At 33.5% G+C, this 22,825-nt stretch overlaps 4 protein-coding genes across 14 annotated transcripts; 2 read left to right on the top strand and 2 right to left on the bottom strand.

Annotated features, from left to right (window-relative positions):
- Positions 1-783: 783 nt before the first annotated feature.
- Positions 784-1,733, top strand: LOC137814962 (HMG-Y-related protein A). Its single transcript, XM_068617939.2, has 2 exons — positions 784-959; positions 1,077-1,733. The coding sequence occupies exons 1-2, from the start codon at positions 906-908 to the stop codon at positions 1,560-1,562; spliced, it is 540 nt and encodes a 179-aa protein (XP_068474040.1). The 5' UTR covers positions 784-905; the 3' UTR covers positions 1,563-1,733.
- Positions 1,734-4,459: 2,726 nt separating this feature from the next.
- On the top strand, positions 4,460-11,121 carry ALY4 (ALWAYS EARLY 4). Of its 2 annotated transcripts, none has more exons than XM_068617937.2 (7): positions 4,460-4,807; positions 5,421-5,727; positions 6,556-6,699; positions 6,796-6,864; positions 7,066-7,253; positions 9,658-9,708; positions 10,697-11,121. In XM_068617937.2, exons 2-7 carry the CDS (start codon positions 5,473-5,475, stop codon positions 10,887-10,889), a joined length of 900 nt encoding a protein of 299 aa, XP_068474038.2. In that variant the 5' UTR covers positions 4,460-4,807; positions 5,421-5,472; the 3' UTR covers positions 10,890-11,121. The 2 variants fall into 2 exon arrangements, with proteins under 2 accessions (XP_068474038.2, XP_090150195.1); XM_090294069.1 differs by having other exon boundaries at positions 4,579-4,807; positions 5,421-6,412.
- Positions 11,122-11,445: 324 nt separating this feature from the next.
- LOC137814958 (alpha/beta-Hydrolases superfamily protein) lies at positions 11,446-15,597 on the bottom strand. 10 transcript variants are annotated; one of them, XR_016514923.1, is made up of 5 exons: positions 14,561-15,594; positions 13,470-13,528; positions 13,167-13,342; positions 12,145-12,280; positions 11,446-11,909 (listed from the first exon to the last, which is right to left on the bottom strand). XR_016514923.1 is itself a non-coding variant. In XM_068617936.1 (5 exons), the coding sequence occupies exons 1-5, from the start codon at positions 15,263-15,265 to the stop codon at positions 11,622-11,624; spliced, it is 1,317 nt and encodes a 438-aa protein (XP_068474037.1). In that variant the 5' UTR covers positions 15,266-15,594; the 3' UTR covers positions 11,446-11,621. The 10 variants fall into 10 exon arrangements, 4 of the variants coding, with proteins under 4 accessions (XP_068474037.1, XP_090150186.1, XP_090150189.1 ...); XR_016514922.1 differs by having other exon boundaries at positions 12,145-12,284; positions 13,195-13,342; XR_016514920.1 differs by having other exon boundaries at positions 12,145-12,284; positions 13,167-13,323.
- A 2,944-nt stretch (positions 15,598-18,541) lies between these two features.
- On the bottom strand, positions 18,542-21,779 carry LOC137814957 (glucan endo-1,3-beta-glucosidase 2). The gene is made up of 4 exons (XM_068617935.2): positions 21,382-21,779; positions 19,159-20,412; positions 19,043-19,070; positions 18,542-18,956 (listed from the first exon to the last, which is right to left on the bottom strand). The coding sequence occupies exons 1-4, from the start codon at positions 21,437-21,439 to the stop codon at positions 18,800-18,802; spliced, it is 1,497 nt and encodes a 498-aa protein (XP_068474036.2). The 5' UTR covers positions 21,440-21,779; the 3' UTR covers positions 18,542-18,799.
- Positions 21,780-22,825: the final 1,046 nt, after the last annotated feature.

Raw genomic sequence — 22,825 nt, 5'->3', positions numbered from 1 at the left:
ATATTTTATTATTATTAAATTATTTATCGTTATAGCTTCTAGTAATTTTTTTTATGCAATTACATTCAATCAATTTCTATAATTTTTTGTCATATATTTTATTTTCTTCCATTAGTTTCTATGAAATTTGTGTTGTAATGCTAATATTGACAGGGTTTAGTTCTTACTTTCCTTTCTTTGTTGTTGTAGTTTATGACTTCCCACTTAAGAACTCAATATTTTTGTGTTTCTTTTTAACGCTTATTCGTTTGGGTAACTCTGATTTTTGTTGATATAGAATAATGAAATTTAACTGTTTTAGTTTTAGTTTTATTGAAACCAAGTTTATAAATCAACTTACAATTTAAAGAGAGAGAGAATGTGTTATAATAAAAGGTTAAAATCATAAATTTGGTATTTTAGAAATTGTATATTATAAAAAATAGTAAAAAGATAGTGTAAAAAAAGTTTGTTGAAAAAGAGGAGGTAATTATTTGTTTGCGAACGTGGTTAATGTTGAAAGTGATTGGACAATGAAAGAAGAAACAGCGTATCTGATGGAGAGGAGAAAGCCTTTGCGGGGCCCACCTCGCTGCAATCAACGTCATCCCCAACCACATCTTCTACATTAATCCATTCAAAAATAAAAACCAGGGCCACGTCATCGATCCGTCCTCTCCTCAGATCAAGATCCAACCATCCGATTGCCTCTGCTTCCGCTATTCTCAGCCGTCCCTTTTTGGTTTTTGGTTTTTTATTATTTATTATATTTATTATCTCCCTTCAAATCAGATCCTTGTTCAGGAACAAGACAGTGGTGTGTGAAAACTGTGAAAGCTTAAACTTGAGTTGGACAAGGTAGTGTTGGAATCCGAGGTTCCAAACCCTCAACTCAATCAAACAAACAAACTCAGCAACTAACTTTAATGGCAACTGGAGACTTCATTAATAAATCCCTTTCACTTCCTCCATACCCCGAGGTAACTGCATTCTAACCTATCATTAATCCCTTTCTCTTTCTGCTCATAATTTCATGCAAATTTCACATATTTTCTATACAAAACATGTTTTAGGATGTTCCAATTTTATTATTTCAGATGATTTTGGAGGCGATTGAGGCACTGAATGAAGGGAATGGCTCCAATAAAACGTCAATTTCCAAGTACATAGAATCTAAGTACGGTGTACTGCCTCCGGGCCACAAGGTACTGCTCAATGTGCACCTTGCAAAATTGAGGGACACTGGGTTGCTGGACTTTTGGAAGAATAACTACACCAAGCGTAACCCAAACGCGCCGCCGCGGCGTGGCCGTGGCAGGCCGCCCAAGCCCAAGGAGTTTCTGCCTCCGGGCACTGTCTTGTCACCGCCCAGGCCCAGGGGCCGTCCCCCAAAAGGCCCAAGGGACACGCCAAGGCCACCCAAAGCCTCGGCTGGGAGTGGCAGACCCAGAGGCCGGCCTAGGAAGATGGCCCGGCCCGCTGGAGGTTTTGGCGAAGCATCGGCTTCCCCGTTGAAGCCCAGCGGAAAGCCCAGGGGAAGGCCTCCGAAAGTGAAGCCCGAATTGGTAGAAAATATTGCTTAGTAGTAATATTAAAGCCCGCAAGGCTTGCATGGATAGGAATGTGATGTTTCTGCAAAAGTGAAACTAAATAACTGTTGTGTGTTGACTAGAGTGTTTTGTGTGTATAATTGTGTAGTTGGTGAGACTTTGTTGTAAGTACATTTGCTTTTATTACATTTCTATCTTACCACACCTCCTACTTTTTTTCCTCCCATTTTCCTTGCTGCTTTATTTGATTCATGAGCACAATAGATAAAATAAATAGAGTGAGAAGAAGGGGAAAAATAAAAACATGAGATGATTGTTGAGTAATTCGATAAAAAATAGGTGAGGTAAGTATTTTTTCTATCTCTTAATTATTAAAATGTGTAAATAAAATAAAAATTATCAACTGCTTAATTATTTTGGGTACTAGGTTCACAGTCATAAAGATACATATATTACAATAGTTTTTCTCGCAATTTACCCACTTTTATATATCTCATATTCTATCAATCTTATACATAATTTTGTAGTTATTAAAAATATTAATTTTTTTTACAAGTAAACATTTTAGAAGGATTCTCATGTGTGTAATTAATGCAATACTCATAAGTCGTTGTTGTGAAACTAGTTACTTTTAAATTTGTTTATAAAAATTTAAACTTGTAAAATTATTTTGAATATTTTCACGTGGTGGATAAAGGATTCAAGAGTAATGTCTGATTTTTTTGACAACGGATATAGTTGAATCTACCTCTGCTAATATTTTCTTAGAAGAAGTCATTTTGGTCTTTAAGTTTTAGACTCAAAATATGAATAAAAAGATAAATAATTAAGTGAAGATGGTGAATTAATTCAAATCTCCAAAAGATCGGAATGTCCTCTTAAAGTTAGAGAAAAATTCAATAAAATGACCTTCAAAACAGGTCAATCCAAGAAAAAATAATGGTAGCATCAATGTCATAGGATTTTACTATCAATTCTTAAAGAACAAGGGTTAATCTAATTACATTTGTGGGATTCAAGGGTGTTGGGAAATAAGTTGGCTACTAAGGCTAACTTGGAAAAACGTGGGATCACGGCGGTAAGTTCTATGTGTAGTCTTTGCGGGGTGGAGGAGGAATCTCACCCTCGTTTGTTCTTTGAGTGTAGTTTTGCGTGGCGAGTGTGGAACCTTTGTTGTACTTGGTTGGGCATGCAAAGTGTGTTTCATAATGTTCCACTGCTAAATTTCTCTCAGTTTAGGTTGAGCAACGTGTCTGTTTCAGTAAATGAGGTTTGGGAAGTGATTTGGATCACGGTCGTCAACGAAATCTGAAAACATAGAAACAGAGTAATATTTAGAGGGGGTGTAATAGATGTATTGGAAGTATTCGCTTTGGTGCAACTAAAGGCATGGACTTGAGTTACTTCCAAGTCGCAGGATGCAATCTTTTCCTTCTCTGATTGGTTGTTGATCCTTTGGCCTGTATGGAGATGATGTTTTGATGGTTTGTTTGGGTATAAGAGTGAGGGTTGTAGGTGGTTCTTTTCGGATTTTTTTAAGTTTTTAGGAGTTGGCGGGGTGTGTGTTGTGGAAAAGGTTAAAGGTCGTGTGTTTTATATAAGGGTTGGGTCACCTCTAAAGTGACTCACATTTATTCATTGTTTATTGCTGATAAAAAAAACATTTGTGAGATTCAATCGTCATCTTAGTTGTTTATATATGGAAGCTACCTATAAAGAATATTATTTTGTTTGTCTTCTTGTCTTTATTTTATTTTTTTCGTTTTTTGGTTTGAACTCCAGGTATTTTGTTTTTGGTTTTTCACAAGGATTTAGTTTAGTCTTCATGTTTTTGTTTTATCTTATTTTTCATGTAATGAGAGTGTTGTCTAATACGAGATTTAAAAAAAATATATTTTTATTTATTCATGAGAGTAATTTAAGTTTAAAACTACTTCCAATGTTAATAAAATTCTAATAAATAAGTATTATAGATTAAAATTTTTAAGAGTTAATTCTTAACATTGATTTCATTTAGGTGTTGTTTATGTTCTCAAACGAGGTTGAGACCTAGATAACTATTAACTGCTCATCTCCTCCCATTTTTTTCACCTCTCATATTTCCAATCAATCATGAAAAATTATTCAAGTTAATCATAGTCACAAAATAAATCAATGAAAAAAACTAATTTTAAAAATAAAAAACAATCAATCATTATATTAATTAAATTAAATATTATTTTTAAAATAACAGATAATCAATTATCAAATTAACTAAATTAAATAATATTTTAAAAATAAAATAAATTATTAATATAAGATAGTTTCTATTATTAATAAATAATTTATAAATCAGTATCTAATTAATTACCAAAATTTTGGCTATCAACTTTAGAAAATAACTTTTGATAACTAAAATTTTCGTATTTAATTAGATATAGTATAAAAATAATTAAAATTATTTTATATACTAATAAATTATTTTATTTTATAACATAATATTTAATTTAGTTAATATAATAATTAATTTTTTATTTTAAAATTAGTCTTTATTTAATATTTTTTAATAAATAAAAGACTTAAAAATCAAATTTGTAATCAATAAAAGCAAAAAAATTACAATATGCTGTTAAAAAAATACCACTATCAAATTAAAAATTTCAATCAATCATAAAATCTTGTTATAAATTTTTTTGTCCTTTTTTATTAACGATACCAATTGACTAATATAAATATCCATAAACTACGATTTTTTATAGTTAAAAAGAAATATAGTATATAATAGATAATATATAATAGATATGGGACAATTATTAGAATCTTCATAATAAATTATATTCCTTATTTAAGAAATATAGGACGAAACACTAGAATGAATTCTTTGGTCATAAATTATTATGATGGTGATAAATATATATTATCACCCTTATATCAATTCCAATATTCGAAGTGGAATTGTTGTGACCGGTGTTTGTTCTGCTTTATCGTAGGACGCGGAACGAAGGAAAGTCAAAAGACTGAAAAGCCCCCGAGAGCATTTTAAAATGACCCAAACGGTACGTTTCCTTCCGAGAAGCTCTAAACCCAAAAGATCTCTTACGCTGAAACCCTAAAACCCCATTTTCTCCCACACATGTTTGGATCTTTCCTAACCTTTTACATCCAAACCCTAATTTTTACCCCCGCTTATATTATTTATCGATCTTTCGTCCCCCCAAAACACTCAATCGCATTCTCTCCCTCTTTCCTCTGATTATCGCTTCACAACTCTTCACCCGCGTTTCTCTTATCATCTGCAGGTAATTCTATTTTTTGTTGTAGTTTTTTTTTTAATTGGGACGTTTTTTGTTTTGTGTGATTGTTTTTCTTTTAGATGGTTTGATAAATTATGATAGACAGTGTTTTCTTTAACTAGATCTTTCCACTTTTTCGTTTTTCGCATATTTTTAAAGGGTAGGCTTCCCGGAAAATCTCGTATTTTAAATTTGGGGTCGGATTCATACTACAAAGATATATTGTTTAAGGAGACAATTGTTGGAGTTTACCCTTGATTGCAACGCGTGTATAAAAATTTCAGGGGATTTGTTTCGGATCTGCTACTGAGAGATTTTGGTTTTGAAATCTTTAGTTATTTTGGTGTGTTTAGCTGGGATTGGTTATTCAGTTCTGGGTTTTGCATGTTTAATTAGTATTAAAGTAATAAAAATACAGTTTTGGGCAATTTATATAGTATTTGGATATCTACGTGGTTCGATTTTGTTTATACGGTTTTGGGAATTTTTTACAGTTTTGTTTTATGGGTTTTAACATCGACTGTCTTTGCTCTGGTGTTCTTTATTGTTTAATATCTGCGTGGTTCGATTTTATTATGTCTGGGTTGTGTAAGTATAACCTATTTCTTTGTTTTTGCAGGCCTATATCATTACTAAAATTTTGTGAAGTGTCTGTGTTAAGTTGTTGTATAATGGCTTCTTCCTTGGATATGTCACTTGATGATAGAATAAAGAACAGGAGTAACAGAGGAGGTAGAGGTAGAGGAGGACGTGGCAGAGCCCAGCCTGGCCGTGGTCCAAGCGGGGCTCTTAATGGTGGAAGAATGGCTGGTGCTGTTAATAGCAGAAGAATGACTGGTGCTGGTAATGGTGGAAGAACATCTGGTGCTGTTCGTAGAGGTCCTCTTATGGTTAACACTCGGCCATCATCATATGCTATTGCCAAGGCAAGCTCAAAATCGTGGATGCTTATACATGTGCTTGAGAATCTGATATGCTAAAAAAATACCCAATTATGAGACGTTCAGCATTATAGAAAGTCAAAAGCAAGTGGAATTCCGCTTCTTTAGTAGTTGTTCCATGGAGAAGCCCATGCTCGATCATTTTGCATCATCAATGCCTTTGTCATAGTTCCATAATGTCTCAATTAATATGAACATAAGAGTTGTTTGCTTTTGTTTTGGGGGGCTTTGCTACAGATCTCTGATGTGTGCAGGAGTTCTTTGGTGATTCCTGACATATTATGTGAAGGAGCTTCATTAGGTGAATTTCAAAATGGAGCTCTTACAAGTAGCACAAAAATCTTATAAGTATAAGTGGGGTTAAATTCTCTAAACCATCATAATCCATTTCATTTACATGAGATGACTTTAAGTGTTTGGCTGGTTTTGTGTGGACTGGTGTTTTATTGGATCCTCTTGCTAAGTTGGGTTCTACAGTGCAAGAATTCAGTACACTTCCCTAATTCATGGTATTGCAAAGGAGCTTTTCGCTTAGAACCAGAACTGGAGCTCCCACTATTAGCATAGCACCGGTTTATATGCAGTGGGTTGAATTCTTACTCCCATTTACCATCTTTCACCTAGAACATTGATGTTTGAGTACAAGTTCTCTTGAATATATATTGCCATGGTCAGATCAACTTCGTTAGTATCGTGTTTTGTTTTTTTATGGGGATTTTCCTGCTCTGACTAATCTTGAAGAATAGTGATTTTTTCTGGTCATAATCTGATGTGTTCTTTTACCACTTGGGAACTGTTCTGTTCTTTGGCCAGTCTATTCGCAGAACGAGGCCCTTTCCATGGCAGCATGATTTGTTTGAAGATAGCTTAAGAGCTGCAGGGATTCAAGGAGTAGAAGTTGGCACCAAATTGTATGTTTCCAACTTGGACCATGGAGTGACCAATGAAGACATAAGGGTACATACTATGCTGTATCATCATATGATTCTTTCTTAGTCGCTGTTTCTACCCAATCTGTGTGGAAGTTCTCTTGAAACTTGATTTGCAACTCAGGAACTTTTCTCTGAGCTTGGAGAGTTGAAGCGTTATGCTGTTCATTACGACAAAAATGGACATCCAAGTGTAAGTATTTGGTTTTGTTTTATAAAATCAGTTGCCATTTTATTTTAGCTTAAAGTTGGTGAATTTTTTTCTGGGGAGGGTGTTACGGGCGACACCCAAAAGTATAATTGAATTTATTCCTCATTTTAACAAGTTCCAGAAAATAGTATATTGCTTATCAGATTTTTTGTTAACTATTTGATATCTTTAACTATGTAACAGGGTTCGGCTGAAGTTGTTTATACTAGAAGAAGTGATGCATTTGCTGCTCTTAAACGATATAATAATGTGCTTTTGGATGGCAAGCCCATGAAGATTGAGATTGTTGGTTCCAATGGGGAATTGCCTATAAGTGCTCGGGTGAATGTCACTGGGGTGAATGGACGTAGGAAGAGGACTGTTGTAATGACGTAAGTTACCTTTGTAGCATTTTGGACTGTATTTTGGTTTTCTTTTATCTCGGCTTCTCTGTATAACTTTTCTTTTATCTTATTATGAAGATATAAAAAAATTGGTCCAAACACTATCTCGATCAATTATTGAAGCTATAGTGTATCATCGATGTCTGTTAATCTCCCTGAAATTGCATGTGTCTTATGTTTATTTCAAATTCTGAAAATATGGTGTCAATTCTGCATGATCAATACATGCAACAACTGACCTTTTTGTTCTTTATTGTTATGGTTAGAAGTGGGTGCAGATTTGATAGACAACCCGGACACTTCCCACTCCCCCTATTTCTGTAGGCAACATGCCTTATTTTTTCTAGTATCTCATCTGCCCAATGAAACTAAGACCCTCATTGACAGACATCTAACTAACCTTTAATGGTAATTATCATCACTCCTCATCAAAGTTATCAAAATTTGTGAGTCAACTTCTACGAGTTTACATTCCCACACCCTTGAACCTAGTTAACTCACGTGTAAACTTGTGCTAGCTCAATTGGACATTAGGAAAAAACCCAAAATCTTGGTTCACTGGTTCTCTGTTGTAGGGTTCTGTCTGTTTTGGGTATCGATGTTGGGTTCTCCTATTGCACCAACAGATCTCCCTTGGTATCTTCTCCGCTCCACTCTCTGCTCTGTTTGTGTATCTGATTCTCCACCACACTTCGGCAACTCTCAACTCCCAATTCTTTTCTCTTTCTAGTTTCAAACATCAGACCGGTGACAAAAGCCAAAAGTAGAGTCAAGTCATATTAGGGTTTTAGCTTTTTTATTTTTACTCCTCTTGCTATGTTGGACAATTGGGTTTTCATTTAACTCCAACAACTTTTTTGTGTAAAGCATAATATATGATATAATCTAGAGTAATGAATGATATTAGAAAAATATAAAAATATTTAAAAATATATATAATATGATAAACTAATAATAATAATATTACAGTAAAGAAATATAAAAAGTTATTTATTGCATCACATAAGAAATTTTTTATTTTATTTTTAGGTATTTTAATATTTTTATGTGAAGAAAACTCTTCTGATTTCATATTTGAGTTTACGAAGGTAAAAAAGTTATTTATTGCATCATAAAAATTATTTTTTATTTATAGGTATTTTAATATCTTTTTGTGTAAAAACTCTTTATGATTTTAGACTTGAGTTTACGAAGGCTCAATGAGTTTGCATAAACTCTCGATAACCTTGCTCCTCATTATAGTTTCATGTAGTTCTCGAGGTGAATTGTTTGTGTCTGTTTAAATAAAATTCCATCTGGCATTCCAATAACAGCTTCCACTCCTTCCAATACAGAGACAGACATGTCAATGCTCCTTCTCTTCTTCTGTGCTCTTTGAGTAGGTATTTTTGGTGATGAAACAACATAAATACTTTGTAAGTATAATACATTATACTGGGATCCTATCGCTCCTTCTTAATCTGCAGTGCTGACATGGTTTCAGCTGTTGATTATCAAGTACCTCCAACTTATGGTACTTGTGTGGTGGTTTGATTAAACTAGCCAAACCCCCTCCATTTCTTTCCATCAATTCAATCCCTGGCACTGCTCTCATGTCATTGGGATTTTCTTAATTTTTGCTTACTCTTCGCAATCCAAATGGACTTGTCTCTTACATCTGCCACTGTGATTCTTATGTCAACAACTTCATTTTTGCCTTTTCTATCTGATTCTTTGTAAAAAAAATTGTGTTACTCGCAATTCCAGTAGCTCTCTTGAATTTGTTTTTTTTTTACCTTTGAACTCTTGTTCTGTTCTCCCCATCTTCGTTCATGTTTTTTTCACATTTCATATATCCACACTGATTGATCAAGATCATGCTTTGGTTGGAATGTTGTGACCTGAATCTCCCCACATAATCACGTGTGGTTTTGTGATTTTCAAATGTGAATCGACAACTAAGATAAACCCATCGTTTCAAAATCAGAGCCACGATACCAGTTGATTAAAAAGGTGTAGTATAAGAGTGTTGAATTTTAATTGAATCCTAAATCTTAACTGCTGTGTGCCAATCTGGTTGCTGCCTTGTTCTGGAGTTGTGACATAAAGATAGAAAATGAATGATTTCCTTTGATTATAGTCCAGGACTGTCCCTACTCTTGATTCGGCTAACCCTTTCTCCAATGATAAGTTGGTTTTTTTCTCAACTTCCCCTCTACGGGTATTTTCTTTACATCTACTATATCACTCAACCATGTAACCTAACTGTATAGCTGATAATGCACCGGACAAACTAGTAATGGATATTTTATCAGTTTTAAGTTTCTGCTAAAATCCCTTGTGTCTTTTTGAATACTGTATGTGCTACTTCACACTGTTGGCTGATGTTGAGGGTTTTGGCTGTGTTGTGCAGGCCTAGAGGTGGACAAGCTGGAGTTCCTGCTATTCGTAATCGTGGTGCTGGGTAAGACTTAGAATTTTTTTGGCGAAATCTCTTAGCAATTATTGTCTTACTGAAATTTATATATTGGACTTTTGTCAAGTGTTTGTATTCCCTAGCGCAAGATAGCATATTAGTATGAAGATTTTGGTCATTTATGTTTTGCTTTAGCTTAAGGTTCTCTTTTGATCTATTATGTACAAGAGGTTTTTTGTTGGTTTCTTTATGTTTAGCTATGATTTGGAGAGTTCCCTCCCTACAATTTTCAGAGTCCAGTTGATGTTTCATACATCTTTTTCCTTGATGTCGTTATACTGTGTCATTTTAGGAGGATTTCATGTCATGTTTTTTACCTTTTTAATCCTTTGACCGAGAATAAGATGGATTTAAACATGTGAACAATCATTTTCGATATAATGCTTTCGGTGGAATGAAAATACAATACTTGCAGGAGGAAAAGAAATTGTAGCTATTGTCCTTTTGAAAAATCACAGGCCATAATCGTTTATGGTTCGAAAAATGCAAAATGACAGATGCAAAATAAATTATTTTAATAGTTAATATATGCATGGTGCGATCGAATTGGGCACATTTTTTCTACTGTCACTGCGTTGAGAAAATTTTCATATGGCATTGGCAGATATAGGCTGTCCTTTCCTCTGTTCAGGCTATTATCAAAACGTCATTAGGTAATGCTGTCGCACTAAATTGGTGTCCAACCTTGTACTCTTTGTAAGGTTTGTAGGTTTGGTTTGAACTCGGGGAAGATGCGTTGGTGTAACCTATTTTCTTGTTATGGTGCGATGTTGGTTAAGTTTTGCTTCCTGTGTACTATTTACTTGCAAGATATCTGTACAGTCATTTCATTTGCTATTGTACTTCTGTTATTATTCAGGTATAAGTATGGTTTTGTATTGTTATTCTGTAGTCCTGAAGTAAGCAAATATATTTTCATTTCATAGGAAGTTATTATATCCATGATTTGCTGTTCATACTTTAATTTTTTATACAGTTGGGGAAGGCGTGGTGGCACAAGGAGTGGCAATGGTCAGGGTCGTGGTGGCGGAGGTCGTGGTCGCGGCAATGCTCGTGGTGGTAACACTGGTAGAGGTGGAGGTCGAGGCCGAGGTAGAAAGGACAAGTCCGCAGAGGAACTTGACAAAGAACTGGATACCTATCATGCTGAGGCCATGAACATCTCTTGATCTCGGAAGCCTCAGCCTATTTTGTATTAAGATCTGTTTCCCTGTACAAAAGCTCATTTCGTTGGTGTCACTTTGAATCTCTTACTGTTCGGTGCTTTTAAAACATGCCATCTTATTTGACCTCATTTAAGTCTTGTTAGAGGCCGAATGATCGACCAAGGGATTTTGAAGTTCAGTTATAGATTATAGTTTTTATTTGCGTATAATTATTTTATATTATTGCAGCTGCAAATTTCAATTGTCTTCACTGTCTTGAAATTTTACTTCTTTCTAGTTGATGCAATAAGTAGTAATGCGTTGAGTCCGTATCGTAAAAATTAGCAATCATGCGCATGAATAAATCGATTTTGCTTTAACAAGTTATAGAATATTATATAGTTTAATTTTTATAAAACTTATCGTAGATGTTATATAAAACTATATTACGCAATTGAAGACAATGTAAATCATAATGAATGTCTTGACATGACAATTTAATAATAAAATATAATTCAGACCATGTCAAGAGAGATATTCTCAATGACAATGGTATTTTTTCCCACTACTTCATAACAGGTGAAAAAATTGATTGATTTCTATTTACTACAAAAGTATACAAAATAAATAGCAGTCCTCAACATATGAAACTGTAATTCATATTTTCACACATAATGAATTAACAAAATGAAGACTGCCTAGAATTACAAAAGAAGCATGTTATGATATATGAATGGATGGAAAGATAGAAATATGTTATGATGACGAGACATTGTTTACTTCTCCCGTGTTACTCTTCTTTAGGAGTTTTTCAACAACCTGATCCCAGTTAGATAATGATTGGGTACCTCCATTACCCGATGCTTCTTCACCTTCATTCTTCTCCGACGCTTCTTCCTCTGCAGTCTCCACTGCATGAGGCACGTTTAAGCTTACAGCCCTTTCCAAAGCATCTCTATGTTCTTTCTCTATGGTCTTCAACCTCTCAAACTTTTGTACCGTTGGAGGAACTGTCACAGTTTCAGACCTCTGCTCCTTCATCAACTAAAAGGGAATACCAATAACAGTCACAATTTCGTTACATGCACAAAACAAGAAAATTTCAACACAACATTCATCTATTTATTACATTATTACTGATAGCGTAAACTTGTAAACTTCAAAGAACACGGACAAAAACCAAACAAGTTTTCTATTCCTATTCCTTTTTCCCATTTCAGATTACGAAACATTGTTCGAAAAAAGCAACTAGAAAATCAATTGGTGGGTATTTCCTTACTTGCAAGGCTTTCTCAGCCTCCCTTTCAATCCAAATAATTCCATGATCTGATGTTGCATTACAGGACAAGACAATATGCTCAAATCTTCCATCAACAGGAATAGCAGTCCTCACTTCAGGAGGAAATCTCCCACATCTGTCTTCCCCAAACAATAATGAATTTCATTATCAGGAACAACATATTACTATGTAGCAGTAATTCAGGACAAGATTTGACTATGAATAAGATTTCTCAGTCACACTTCATGAACTATTCCTTTGTCAGCCAACATCAATTTCGGAAATTATTCATTTATGGGGATCATAAAACATGCTAAAATTTGTGAAATACTGAATCCTTTAGTCAAAGAACTTATTACAAGGAAAAAAATTGGGAAATCCAGACAATGGGAAGGGAACATATGAATGAACTACCAAGGACTCAAGATTACATAAAGTGTGCATGGCTGACGGTTAGTTTTGCAGTTGAAAAACATCAGAGTCTCAGAACCCCAAAAACATGAAAGCTCTCCTACTCCAAAAGACAAAATAATAACTTGCATCAGTCTAATGAAACTGGGGATGACTTTTTCAGTAAAGATACTAGGTTTGACGAGTCCAATTAATCAAACCATATATACAGGAGAGGTGAAGAAGGATATTGATCAAAGGAAAAGAAGAAAATAAAGAAGCAGAACTGCAGAAATGTGTTACTTGTTATGTAACTTAACTCCTTAGGCATAAGAAGAAAAGGGGATTTCCATCAATCATGATTCATGCTACTAGCAAACTATATTAAACAAAGTAATTTCAGTACTTAGGTCTTATTCTAAGTGACCACTTTTCTAGCAATTAAAACAATTACAATAATACAATCAATGGCAATGATTTTTAAGATTGTTTAAGTCAAAATCCCTTGTCTATGGTTCACAAGAATTAACACAACTAGAGAGGACATTATTTTACTTTTGCAACAGACCAAGCAAATTAAACAAGATAACAATGACTATTCCCACAACATTCATGCTGGTATAGGAGCTTACTAAGAACGGAACAATTTGCAGTCAATACCTGCAAAATTTTCTCTCCACAATATGGTACATTCGTCCAGGCGCATAAAGTCTCCTTGTATCTCTAAGCTTTCTACCCTCAGGTATGAAAGTGTCTCTCAGGCAGACAAAGAACAATAAGCAGGGCAAGCTGTTTAAATTATCAAGGCCTGGGGGATCATGATGATATTTTACCATACTCCATAATAAAACAAAAAAAAAAAAACCAAAAACCAAAAGCAAATTGAAAGTTAAAATCCAATGGGCCATATCCATCACAGAAGGAACAGTACCTACCAGAATATAGATTTGAATATATCTTCCAATGGAGTGGGCGTTCTTGGCAAGAAATCATCCTGCACCAGAAAAATAAAAAAACTTCAACTTTTACAATTCGAACCAGAATCATCATCATACAATTGAATAAATGGACATTTTCAAATGACTCTGTATAAGATTATTAGCACCAAGCAGGTTGATGGGGAAAAAGAAATTCTAACTGTTCTATGTAAAAAACGAAGACATTGGAAATAATAATTTCACTTTTGTATATTATTCACATATTATACATTAATTACATCTTGCCTTGCATATTTTTTGCAATTTAATTTTATTTACACATCATTTCAACCAATAAATCACAAGTTTCTAGGCCGTACAGTCTCACTAAAGAGGTATTTGATATCCTGTCTTGGTCTTCTAGGATTTATGTTGAGAGAAAACCACATCAAAATGCCCAAGTGTGTGTATGGATCATTGACAAAATTGATTTTGAACTGAATTAATTTTAAAGTGATATGATTTATGTTTAAATGTTTTTATTATAAAGATCAGTTTATGCCTTCAGAATCAATTACTCAAAGTAGAACTGAACATGTAAAAATTTATACAAAGTCCAGTTATTTCAACCCGATTCTGGAGACACGAAATCAAACTAAAAAAAGATGCAAAATCTATAAATATTTGCTTCAAGGGATGCCAATCTTTGACGCAATGAAAGACCAACTAAGAAAATAAATTAGAGGGAATAAATAACTAACTGCATCCACAAACTACTACTGTCTTTCAAACAGTCCCTAAAGTAATACAATAAATCCATCTGTTTACTCCCTAAGTTGATGTATATCAGTATAATTCAGGGAGTAAGTAATTTGAAGAATTTTTTAGTATTTAAAGTAATATTAAACATGATTTCTACTTATAGGACAACCTATGTAATTTACTTTACTATTAGAATCGTTTAGGGAGAAGGTCAAACATAAACAAACTACAGCGACACCATGGTCAGGCTGAAAAAAAGTCTTAGAGAATACGTTCAAATGAAAATATATGCAAGAAACAGTGAAATGAAGATAGAAAACTGATTGGGTAGGTATGGTAATTCTAACCTGCAAAACAACAGAATGAATGACATTGGCATACTTGACAGCCAAATTGAGGGACATACACCTGGCAGGAGCAAGCGCATAACACCGAATCTTCTCCTTAGGAATCCCACCCAAACGGTCCCTGTGGTTCACAACCAAAATCGTCAACAACGACACCACCCCAGAACCCAAAGAGTGACCCGCGAACACCATCTCATACTCGGAACCGTTCTCCACCCACAACTGCTTCAGCGTCTCCGACTCCCTATTCAGCAGCCACACCGCCGACTTCAGCAGCCCACGGTGCACGTACCCGCCGTCGAACATCTGCTGCCCCAACCGGTTATCAAGGAGGACTTTGTAGTCACTCTCATTGGCCAGGTTGAGGCCACGCACCGCCAGCACGATCTCCTTGTGCTCGTGGTCGAGGTAGATGAGGTAGGGCGGCGCACAGCCGAGCGTGTCCTCATGGGTCACGCGCTTTACGACCCAGTCCGGGTTCAGGCGGTGGCCGGGGGCAGGCTTGTAGTACTGGGGGTTTCGGAGATCGGGGTCGTAGTTGGCGAGGATGAGGCGGCAGACTCGCGGCACCGGGTCAAACTCGTCGGCGGTGGCGGCCGGCCACGTGGCGCTGTCGTAGCTTCCAACGTAGGTGCAGCGCTTCCAGAGCCACCGTGCGCAGCCCAACACGAATACGCACTCCACCACCCCGCATGAAGCCGACATGGATAGGACTTGAGGGGTTTTGATGTAATGGGTGTCTAGGGAGGAGTGAAAGTTGGGAGCTTTTTGAGAGTAGGTGATGAAAGGTGAGAGTTTGCTTGTGAGGGTGGGTCTATCAGAGAGACAGAGAGAGAGAGAGAGAATAAGAGGAAGAAGAAGAAGAAGAAGAAGCTTAATTGGGGTTTACTTCTTCTCCCACTAATACATTGAATAGGAATGTGCTAATCCCATGTATGCAAGAATGGAAGATTCTCGTGTGTGAGGCTCTACAGAATATAGCATGTAGCTTCAGATAGACGAAGAAGAAGAGACTGAGATTACAACATTTTCACATCGTCACTTTCCTCTTTAAAGGCTTTTTAAATTCACCAACTTTCCGTCCAAAGGTTAATATTTTTTAATTTCTATTATTTTGGATATAAAGACTACAAAAATTACTAAAAAATACTCGTACAAGGAATAAATTCTAACTGTGAAATAAAAATAGAATCAATATGCAAGTATACAAATTAAATAAATAAATAATTTGATAATGATAGATATTTTCTTATCAAATATTGAAAACTAATAATAATACATCTAGTCGATGATCATGATTTTTTGTAAATTTAACTATTTTACTTTATTATTTTTTAAAATATTTGATGAAGAATCATAGTTTAGTGCATGGAGTAATAATTGATATTTTCAGGTTTGTTTTCCTATAATATTTGTTAGAAAATAAGTGGATGCACAAGTTTTGACCTTGAATATTAGCATTTTATTTTTATTTTATTTGAAAGAAAAATGTTGATGGTTTTTTGAGATACGAATATTATGGTGTTGTGGTTGAGTATGTGACTAACCCAAGTTTTAAAAAGTGATTTGATGATGTGCTGGTGTTTGAATGTTCTTAGATGTTTCAACTTTATTGCATCATTAAATTATGTGACGAATATGCAGTGACTTTTTTTCAATGCTTCCATGGTTTGACTCACCATCAATGAAAAGCCTCCTCTGTTTACCAATATTTTTTTTTGTTTTTATTTATTTATTTCCTCTTTTTTTATGTATAAAGTTTTTGTGTTTTTATAAATAAAAAATAAGTGTAAAAGAAAAATATAAAATATGTTTGTTTAATTTTGATAAGGGGATAAAATTTTAAAACTAAGCCAGATCGGTTTACGAAACACTTCCTCCTTGTTTATTACAACAAGACAAGAAAGTTGTTGGCATAAGACATTTTATAATTTCAATACATTTTTATATTTTTTATTTTTATTAAAAATTATAAATATTATATTAATAAATAGTAAAGATAAAATTTTTAAATTTATTAATAATGATAATTAATTTAGAAAGTAGAAAGAAATAACAAAAGAAAATAAGGTTAATTGCATTTAAAAATGTTTATGTTTATGAAAAAAAGAAAATTACTATATTTTAGTCAATAATTTTATTTGTAGACAAAATAAAATATAGAAAAACACTATATTTTAGTCAATCAATTTTATTTTAGATATCAAAATAATTAGTTACTATATTGATTAAATTAGAAATAATTTTATAAACTAAAAAAATTATTAATATCTAAAATAATTTCTATTATTAACAAAAAATTATAAAGTAGTTTATAAATTGTTATCTAGTCATCAACTATCAAATTTTTAGTTACAAACAATTTTATATTTTAAATTAATATTTATTAATCTTTTAGAGACAAATTTAGAATTTAAAATATTAGTACATTTGGTAGTTAACCAATTTAGAAATCATTGTGTAAAGTTTTATTAATAATAAAAATTACTTTAGATATCAATAAATTTTAGTTTGTAACATAGTATCTAATTTAATCAATAAATGATTAATTTTTTTTCTAAATTTAATTTTTATTTAATAACTTTTCTTTTAGTGTTTTTAGAAATATTTAAAAAAATGAGTATCATATATTAAAAACTTAAGGAAATGTATGTCTACTTAAAAAATATAAGTGTAACTACAATTTTTATTTTTTTAAAAGGAAGTAAATGTAATTTAAAATTAAAGAAAATACGAGTGTGATTTAAAATAAATGGAAAAGGAATATTTTAATGTTTCAAATTACGAATATATATAACTCATTCTTCATTTATAAAATTATTAGTTTATATCTTTCTAAATTCTAGTTAGACATTGATTAATTTATCTCACTTTACAGTTGTGAAGATTACTAAAAGTGTATCAAGATTAATCGATTAAAATTGTAATTAGACTAAGATTTTTTTCCCAACAATTTGAAAAAATTTATGTTGTTTGCATGTATCGGATCAGATTATTGACGCAGGAGTATATCAAGATTAAGTTATATCAAATTTTTACTTAAGGTAATTTTTTTTTAACAATTTGAAGATATTTATGTTGTTTGCATGCATGATATCACATTGACGCAAGTATATCAAAACTAATCGATCAAACTTTTAACTAGAGTAAAATTTTTTCAGCCAACAATTTGGAAACATCTATGTTGTTTGCATGCCTCACATTAAATTGACCTAAGAGTATTTTAAGATTAACTTATCAAAATTTTAAATTAGAGTAAGATTTTTTTTTAAATTCGAGATATTTATATTGTTTGCATGCATTTGAGTTGACGCACATGTACATTTGATTAGGATAGATTAATCTTGATTAATCAATACTTTTAATCATATATTTGGTTTTTAAATCAATATCCTTTTTAAAAAAAATTATGACTACTTTAACATTTATTTGTATTGGTTAAACAACTTAAAAAAGAAGTGATATTACATTGGAGAAAATTGGCTACATTCATTATTTCAAGTTATTATTATTAGTAAACCTTATATTAGAAATATAGTTAATAGTTAAATTAGTGTGAAATTCATTATATTATATTAAGTATAATTTTATTGGATTAAAAATGGTTTATTTGAATCCTGGAATAACTTTGATATCTTGTAGTTATGCCAATGACATAAATATTTAAGATGATTGTATTGTGGATATTGAATATACAAATTATACAAGATGTTATTCTTGAAAATTTTACATAGAACAAAGATTAGTACATTAAGTCTTAAGTTTTATTGTATATAACTAATTATAAACCTTCCTTTATATTAAGTCGGTACCTTCTTTATACTAAATCGATTTATAAGTTGAGTTAAATTTATTAAAAATATTATTAAAAATGAATGATGATAAAAGTGTATTTTTTTCAAGCACAAGATGCATACCTCCTTGATAAAGGAAGGAACCTTGCGGCCTTTGGCTTGTTAAAGCAAAGCATCACTCCACACATCATAACCATTCTTCATTCGCATAACATGAATGACCAAAGAAGCCAATATTGTTCGGATTAACAACAACTCGGAACTTTGCCATGTGACTGTGATTTTGTGGGTTTGAGACAGCTAATGATAATAACAAAAGGATTGTAATAGATGAAAAATGATGGTGCTACCACTCCTCTAAGAAAATTGCACGGGCGAATAAGTACATGCAAAGGAAGTAGCACTAATTTTTAAACTCAACAATACACATCAGAGGTACATAAATTTATAGCAAAACCACTCCCCAGAGTAGAAGCAGTATCATCTTTAGAAGGCTTCTGATTCCTAACTCACCACCATGCAGATTCCAGGCCGAAGAATCTGAATTTGTGGAATTCATTGATGATAACGTGACGTTAGGGAAGGTGCCATTGTTGCCAAGACTGCACATGTTCACACATATTAATTATTTGTAAGCACAAATAAACATCACAGCTAACCAAATGAACAAAAATGGCTAATGTCTTACCTTCCTGGGAACACACAGGATCCATGACCTGCAGTCATTCAAAATGTCCTTAGTTACAAGAAGCTAAAATTTGACATATGAAATCAACCATAATTTTAAAGGAATTAGTGATTTACTAGGATTGGTGGAGGAGATTGTAGCCATGTCATTGAAATCACAAGACTGAGGAGACTTTCCCATCTGATGATAGTAAGTGTCAAAAGCATAATTTGCATGGGCAACCACACTGTCTGGTTCATAACATGGTTCTCCCTGCAACAAAGGAGAGCAATCCACCTTGCCAGGTCCACATGCCCAATCTATTCCAGCTTGCAGCATCTTGGGATCAGCACCATCCTTTGCAACACAGTAAGTTTGATTGGTGGTGTCATTTGCCAACACTCCTCCTGATTCTGTTAACTGTAAAACATAAATAGGTTTCCCATTTGCATCAAACAAACCCCAGTTCTTCTCAGACAATGAACCTGCCTTTGCATCCTCATTGTAGAGCTCATAGATGTAAGTACTAACACCAATGCCGGGGTGTTTGGGAGTTCCAGTTACGTTAAGCACATGCTTGATCAAATTGCTGTTGTAAGTGTTGGCATTTTCTACTGTTGCATCTGGTTCATTAGAGTCACCTTTTGAGGGCCACCCTGTTTCACTCACCACCACAGGAATGTTAGTGTAGTTGAGAAAAGCCATGGCAAAGTATGCTGCATCAATCACAGAATCAAACACGTTGGAGTAGTGGAGAAGGGTGTTGGAATCAATGACTTCTTTGTTTGGAGGGAGGGGTTTGAAGAGTGCATAGTCCAACGGGAACACACCATTTGACTTCATATAGTCATAGTAAGGGTAGGTGTTGAGCATTAGATAAGAGCCTGTGGTTTGCAAGAATTCAAGCACTGGAACCAAGACTGGATTCAGCGAGCGGTTGAAGAAGGCTTGTGAAGGTGGAAATGAGTCAAAGATCATGGAAGAGGAAAGGGGTGTTGAAATTTTAATTTGGTGATCAAGATTGGACGCCAGAAGGGCTGAATGAATGAACTTAAGGGCACTAACAAGCACTTTTGCCGCATTGGGGAGGGCAGTTAAAACCTCAGAACCAACACAAATAGATGTTATGTTAGTGGCAGGGTAATGTGCCACCACATTACGCGAAACCCACTTTGCAGCTGTGGTATTTGATTGACCAATTGCCAGGATCTCTTCATTAGGAACAGACACAGCAACTTTAATTCCTGTGTTTGCAAGGGCAATGAGCATGGCTTGGTCAGCATCATACAATCTAACATGTCGAATTTGCTGGGCTTTAAGTAGTGCCACCACTTGAGTGGGGTGAGGCATATCTGAGAGATCTCTTCCAATGTTCACCCCTATGAAAGGCTCTGCAAGTAACAAACATAAAGATCCATTAAACTAGTTTCAGACTAAAGTCATCACTGGTTAACTGGTTAAATAATCAAGGCTGGCCTAGGCAGATTCTTTGCACATTTTCCTCTTCAAAACAATCCAGATTTTGGGGGGAAATATGATGTAATCGTTAATTGTGTCATGAAATATGCTCAACTACTTTAGTAAAATGTAAGTATTTGAAATAAATGAAAAATTGGTTGATTTTCTTTGTTTTGAAGATTTAAACTTTGTGACGTGGGGAAATTTTAACAAGATGGTCATATTCAGAAAAAGTAAAATAGGCTTATTCCAAAATAACTTAGACATGTAAAAAGTGGTAGAGTATACACTTATCCAAATGTGGAGGGAAAGCACTACAAATACGTCCTACCCCATTTAATATATTGGAATAGCACTGGTGGACCGCATCACCATTCAAGAAGGTCAATTAATAAAAGCATATCAACCCTCTTCTTTTTTCAATTTTATCTTACACATGTTCATTAATAGCTACCTCAACTTTTTCAGTCAAAATAAGAAACATGTACAGAAGCACTCATGCTTTGAGACTAAGAGGGGGAAAAAGGGGTAAACCAGAACAATGGACTAATTCATTACTGTAAACAACTCCATACCATGCCTCTCAGGGCTCAGAAACCCTTGCCTTTGAAATATAATAGAAAATATTTTCAACAGCCAGGCTTATGATGTTATGCTTGGTATGTGAGGAGTGAAAATGAACAGCAAGTAAGGGTGTGTCTGGGCTAATGTCTTGTTACATGCAGCTCAAATAAATGTAGTTTACCAGTGCAAAATGAACAATGCCAACTCAGGTTTGTACCAAAGGGAAATGGACGTAACATTAAAAGTGGAAAAACCTGGATCCCTTGACAGAGAACTCGTCTGCAAAGAAAGCACAATAACAAATAATATTATGTAGGAAACTAAAACTTCCTACTCACCTTCATCAATTGCAGCAACATATACTGCAAAAAGGAGCAGAAGAAAGTGCTTGGTCATAGTGTAAATCTCCCTAACAAACTTGGTGAGACTAAGTTATGAACTACTCGAGAGAGAAACGGACCAAGCCAGAAAAATGGAAAGTGCAAAAGTGGGGTAAATGCTGCAAGAGAGAGAGAGAGTGAAGTGAAGAAGAGAGAGGAAGATGACAGATAAAAGGGTGTTGGAAAAATAAGATGGTTGAGGAATCATGTATTCATGTGTCTTGGATTTTCACTGCAACAAGCGCAGGCAAAGGTATCAGAAAACAAGACAAGGACCGAAGAATGAGCAAACAAACACTCTGCTACCTTCTTTTTATTTTTATTTTTATAATAATTTATAGAAAAATAAACGAAACTACTAATGTATATATTCTTACGATTTAATAACCATAATCCCCATTCATTAATTTTCTACTCTCTCTTACTATTGGTCAACATTAATCAAAGCTCCCATTTGTTGTTGTATGAAATCTGCATTAGGAAAGCATGTGACATAAAGTATTTATTATTATTAATAATAATTAAATATTTTTATAAAAAAAATTATTTTATCTAAACAAAATACTTAAGATTTGATTATATTTATTTTTTAATTATAAATTCTACGTCCAAACTTATGATTAAACAAGTTTTAGTTATTGAAAAATAATATAATAAAAAGATAAAGGTAAAATTATCTATGGTATTGAACAGTTTGATAATAAATCTGATAAAATAGTTTTTATTTTAAAACTTAATTGGTTTACTGTGTCCTAGTCGTTAAAGTATGAGGCATAGTTTTGTTGTTTTATTAAAGTTAAAGATAGGATTTTTGTTTGTACTTGGTTGGTTTGTATTAATGGGATGAGGACTTCAAACCAATCAAAAGTTGGAGCGTTTTTCAAAATCCTAATATTACTTCAATAATAAATACTTAACATTATGTATTGTATTCTACACAATCACTTTTATTTTACATTATTTATATACTTTATATTAACGCGTATTTCAAAAATAAGATATTTATAATTCAAAAAAAGCTTTTATTATCAATATTTTATATTTTATTTTATAAAAAAACGCTACTTTTGAAACGCAAAAAGGAAGAGAAACTGGAGGGTGGGGCCTATCATCCTCGAAGGCACAAAAAGGGTCAGCATCAGAGCCAACGGTCACTTTTGCATGTCTTGTGGATTTCACGCATATTTATACGGTTAAAAAACTTTGGTACATTTTAAAATATATTTGTTTAAATTTAATATAACTATTTTTTAAATAAACAATTTTAAATAATTATTTATTGAACAAATAAATATGATTTTTGTATTAAAAATAAAATTGTTTATTTTTTTAAAAATAGATAGATTAGACAAACACATAAAGAAGCATAAATCTCTTCACTTAAATGAATAAACACCCATTT

This window comes from Phaseolus vulgaris, chromosome 1, assembly GCF_051622355.1.
Source record: "Phaseolus vulgaris cultivar YP4 chromosome 1, ASM5162235v1, whole genome shotgun sequence".
Taxonomy (NCBI): Eukaryota; Viridiplantae; Streptophyta; class Magnoliopsida; order Fabales; family Fabaceae; genus Phaseolus; species Phaseolus vulgaris.
Note: the sequence above shows the minus strand (reverse complement) of the source record. Positions and strands in the feature narration are given on the sequence as shown.

What these genes read in the sequence shown, in the direction of transcription:
- ALY4 (XM_068617937.2), top strand. Translation starts at nt 5,473, where the DNA reads ATGGCTTCTTCCTTGGATATGTCACTTGATGATAGAATAAAGAACAGG. An exon ending in ACAAAAATGGACATCCAAGT is followed by an intron (nt 6,865 to 7,065) that starts GTAAGTATTTGG and finishes ACTATGTAACAG; the next exon opens with GGTTCGGCTGAAGTTGTTTA. An exon ending in ATTCGTAATCGTGGTGCTGG is followed by an intron (nt 9,709 to 10,696) that starts GTAAGACTTAGA and finishes TTTTTTATACAG; the next exon opens with TTGGGGAAGGCGTGGTGGCA.
- LOC137814962 (XM_068617939.2), top strand. Translation starts at nt 906, where the DNA reads ATGGCAACTGGAGACTTCATTAATAAATCCCTTTCACTTCCTCCATAC. An exon ending in CACTTCCTCCATACCCCGAG is followed by an intron (nt 960 to 1,076) that starts GTAACTGCATTC and finishes TTATTATTTCAG; the next exon opens with ATGATTTTGGAGGCGATTGA.
- LOC137814958 (XM_068617936.1), bottom strand. Translation starts at nt 15,265, where the DNA reads ATGTCGGCTTCATGCGGGGTGGTGGAGTGCGTATTCGTGTTGGGCTGC. An exon ending in TTCATTCTGTTGTTTTGCAG is followed by an intron (nt 13,529 to 14,560) that starts GTTAGAATTACC and finishes TTTCTGGTGCAG; the next exon opens with GATGATTTCTTGCCAAGAAC. An exon ending in AGGCTGAGAAAGCCTTGCAA is followed by an intron (nt 11,910 to 12,144) that starts GTAAGGAAATAC and finishes ATTCCCTTTTAG; the next exon opens with TTGATGAAGGAGCAGAGGTC.
- LOC137814957 (XM_068617935.2), bottom strand. Translation starts at nt 21,439, where the DNA reads ATGACCAAGCACTTTCTTCTGCTCCTTTTTGCAGTATATGTTGCTGCA. An exon ending in TGTTGCTGCAATTGATGAAG is followed by an intron (nt 20,413 to 21,381) that starts GTGAGTAGGAAG and finishes TGTTACTTGCAG; the next exon opens with AGCCTTTCATAGGGGTGAAC. An exon ending in AATCTCCTCCACCAATCCTA is followed by an intron (nt 19,071 to 19,158) that starts GTAAATCACTAA and finishes GAATGACTGCAG; the next exon opens with GTCATGGATCCTGTGTGTTC.